Here is a 3,261-nt window from a genome sequence, read left to right as displayed (position 1 = left end):
GTAAACCACCTGAATGGCCACAGCGAGGCAGCGCTGGAGCGCCTGCGCCAGGCGGAGGAGCTGATCCAGCGGGAGCACCCGGATCAAGCGGAAACCCGAAGTCTGGTCACCTGGGGTAACTACGCCTGGGTCTACTATCACCTGGGCAGACATGCAGACGCTCAGATGTACGTCGACAAGGTGAGACGAACCTGCGAGAAGTTTTCAAACCCATACAGTATCGAGTGTCCCGAGCTTGACTGCGAAGAAGGGTGGACACGGCTGAAGTGTGGGGCAAAGCACAATGAAAGGGCCAAGGTGTGTTTTGAGAAAGCTCTGGAGGAGAAGCCCAACAACCCAGAATTCTCTTCTGGGCTGGCCATCGCGACATACTGTCTGGATAATAAACCACAGAAGCCACTCTCCATGGATGCTCTGAAGCAGGCCCTTGAGCTGAATCCCGACAATCAATACATCAAAGTGCTCTTGGCCCTGAAATTGCAGACGATGAATGAAGAAGCTGACGGGGAGCAGTTGGTTCTGGAAGCCCTGGAGAACACGCCTTGCCAACCAGATGTCCTTCGCAATGCAGCCACATTTTATCAAAAAAAAGGTGATCTAGACAAAGCTATTGAACTGTTTCTAAGGGCATCGAAATCCATTCCAAACAATGGTTACCTCTATCACCAGATTGCGTGCTGCTATAGGGCCAAAATCAAACAAATTCAGGATATGGGAGAATCTGAAGCTAGTAGGAATGGAGAGAAGATTGGAGAACTAAAGCAGTGTGCTGTTGACTATGTGATTAAAGCTATTGAGAAGGGAATAGATCCGCTGTATGCATATTCTAATGAGCTCCTGGAAACAGAAGACTATTATCAGATAGCTTGCAGTAAGGAGCTCCCCGGCACTCAGAGGCAACAACCCCACCAGCACTATCGCGACTTTCAGGGGCGTCACGGGAAGTCTAAAGACACTGCTACCCAATGTAATTTGGAGGGTTTGCCCACAAGCACAAAAGCAACAGAGGAAGGAAAGACGGAATACCCACCACAGAACACCGCTGGAAATCAGCTTCCACAAAATGCACCAAATTCTTGGTATCTCCAAGGATTAATCCACAAGCTGAATGGAGAGCTGCTGCAGGCAGCCGAATGTTACGAGAAGGAGCTGGGCTACCTCCTAAGGAACAGCCCCACAGGCATAGGCAGCCTTCTCCTGCCACTGGCTGAGCTTGAAGAAGGCAGTGAGGCAGTGGGCCGGGGCCCACACAACCCCACTCCCAGAGTTCCCGGAACCCTGAGCTGAAACACAGAGGAGGGATGGGAGCACAGTCAGGGAACCCGCGACACCCCGGGACTGCTTTAGGGTACATTTTTGTAGAGTTGCTTCCTCGTATCTGTCTCCCCTTTCCATCCCAGCCACGCACACCCCTCTAGCCTGTGGGCCTTACAGCAAAATTACCCGTGGACACAGGGCTTCGGGCCTGCGTGACGCTGACTCATTCTTAGTTTGCCCTCCATTCATCAGATCTCCCCCATCTCTGTCCTTACTGAGACTCTTAGCTGGCCACCGCCTGCCAACAGCTCTCCCGGACTCTGCCCCTTTGCTATCTAGCCTTCTGGAGCCCCTGAAAGACCACCTTTGAACTAACCCTGGAATATTCCTTATGTCTTCCTCTTGGCTTCAGCCATGTGTTTATATATATTCTCGAGTGCGACACTCCAGTAAATATGTGTTCTGGATAGTGATGCTACAATAAATTTTAAAATTGCGACTCAGGATTGAAGAAAGTGTGTGGTTTGCATGTGTGACTAAGGGTAATACTCATTCCCCAAGTTTCTCTCCGGGACACTGTCTAGGAACAGTGGGTAATGATACAGCCGTACCGTACCATTCTCGATGTGCCCATGGTAGCTCCAAGGTGGAACCGGCCTGCCCTTGACTTCCGTTCCAGGCCAGGGCCTCGGCTGAGCCCAGGGCCCAGTCAGCAGCTGCTGCTACTGAGCAGAGTGGCTGTGCACCCAGAAATACCTGGGCAGTGGCCTCCCTGACCGTGTGTAGGGGACACCAGTACGAGGCTGGCTGGAGACAAAGGTCTTCACCCTCCTGAGCGAATGAAAATATTCAAGTATTCATCTCCCCGCTGGGGAAACCCACAGTGCTGTCCACCATGCAGCAACTATCCACCTCTCCTCGCCCCACTCCAAGGCCTGCATTCATATGCTGTCCTAGTGGTTTCATCTGATTGTCTGTGTACAGAGGAAGACTGTTATATGCCAGTTCCCAGACAAGACAGAGGGCCTGGCATTCCCAACTCCTTTGTGAGTAGAGGGTCAGAAACTTGACTCTTTCCTCATGCAGAAGGGGAGTTCTGGGAAGGTGCTTCATAAGCAACATTGGCTATAAAAGCAGCAGACTGGGCGCCTGGGTGGCTCAGTTGGTTAAGCGACTGCCTTCAGCTCAGGTCATGATCCTGGAGTCCCGGGATCAAGTCCCGCATCGGGCTCCCTGCTCGGTAGGGAGTCTGCTTCTCCCTCTGACCCTCCTCCCTCTCATGCTCTCTGTCTCTCATTCTCTCTCTCGCAAATAAATAAAATCTTAAAAAAATGGAAAAAAAAAGCAGCAGCCTTCGGTGATGGTGCCCCCCAGCCCTGAATTATCTGCTGGCTCCAGCAAGGCTGGGGGAGCAGCCGAGTGCCCAGCAGTCACTTGCTGACTCCTGGCCAGCCTTGGCCTACAGCAGCACCGTCTCTTGTGTCCAGTTCCAGGGGAGTTGCTGGGTCCATGGAATATGAATATATGAAACCAACATTGAGAGCGTGGAGGAGCGTGGGGTTGGGGGCAAGGTGGGGACTGGCTACAGCGACAGTGGGGGGGGGCGCCATGTAGGTGAGGAATGGCCTACCGTATGCAAACACACGTGCTCAAGGACACAGATTTTAAATAGTAGAGTGGTGATCAGGGAGATTGGAGGTTTCCCCAACAGGGGTACCTGGTCCCATCCCCAGGAATTATACATAGATGACTCCTAGAAGGATTCTGGACACCACCCAGGCTGTCCCTCCATGCTCAGAGTCCCATCCACCTTCCAGACGGCATTGACGATCCCAGAATTGCTGTTGACTGGTCCTAACCTACACACGTATGCTGTGATTTATTTTGCTGCCCAGACAATTTTATTGAAAAGATGCCTCTGCATCTACAATCTACCATTGTCTGAGGGAATACCCTCAATCTGCACTTCCTGGTGTGTGACCCTGACCTCGCACAACTCTGCCT

The 3,261-nt window shown here is 52.1% G+C and overlaps 1 protein-coding gene across 1 annotated transcript; it reads left to right on the top strand.

The window, feature by feature from the left end:
* Nucleotides 1-6: 6 nt before the first annotated feature.
* Nucleotides 7-1,761, top strand: LOC102740217 (interferon-induced protein with tetratricopeptide repeats 3). The gene has a single exon (XM_031039727.2). The coding sequence runs from the start codon at nt 166-168 to the stop codon at nt 1,285-1,287; it is 1,122 nt and encodes a 373-aa protein (XP_030895587.2). The 5' UTR covers nt 7-165; the 3' UTR covers nt 1,288-1,761.
* The last annotated feature ends 1,500 nt before the right edge of the window (nt 1,762-3,261 follow it).

The sequence above is a fragment of the Leptonychotes weddellii genome, unplaced genomic scaffold, assembly GCF_054177405.1.
Source record: "Leptonychotes weddellii isolate Sample4059 unplaced genomic scaffold, ASM5417740v2 HiC_scaffold_2948, whole genome shotgun sequence".
NCBI lineage: Eukaryota > Metazoa > Chordata > Mammalia > Carnivora > Phocidae > Leptonychotes > Leptonychotes weddellii.
This window is presented reverse-complemented; position numbering and strand designations above follow the sequence as displayed.

Coding starts and splice junctions, on each gene's coding strand:
- LOC102740217 (XM_031039727.2), top strand. CDS start 166: ATGTACGTCGACAAGGTGAGACGAACCTGCGAGAAGTTTTCAAACCCA.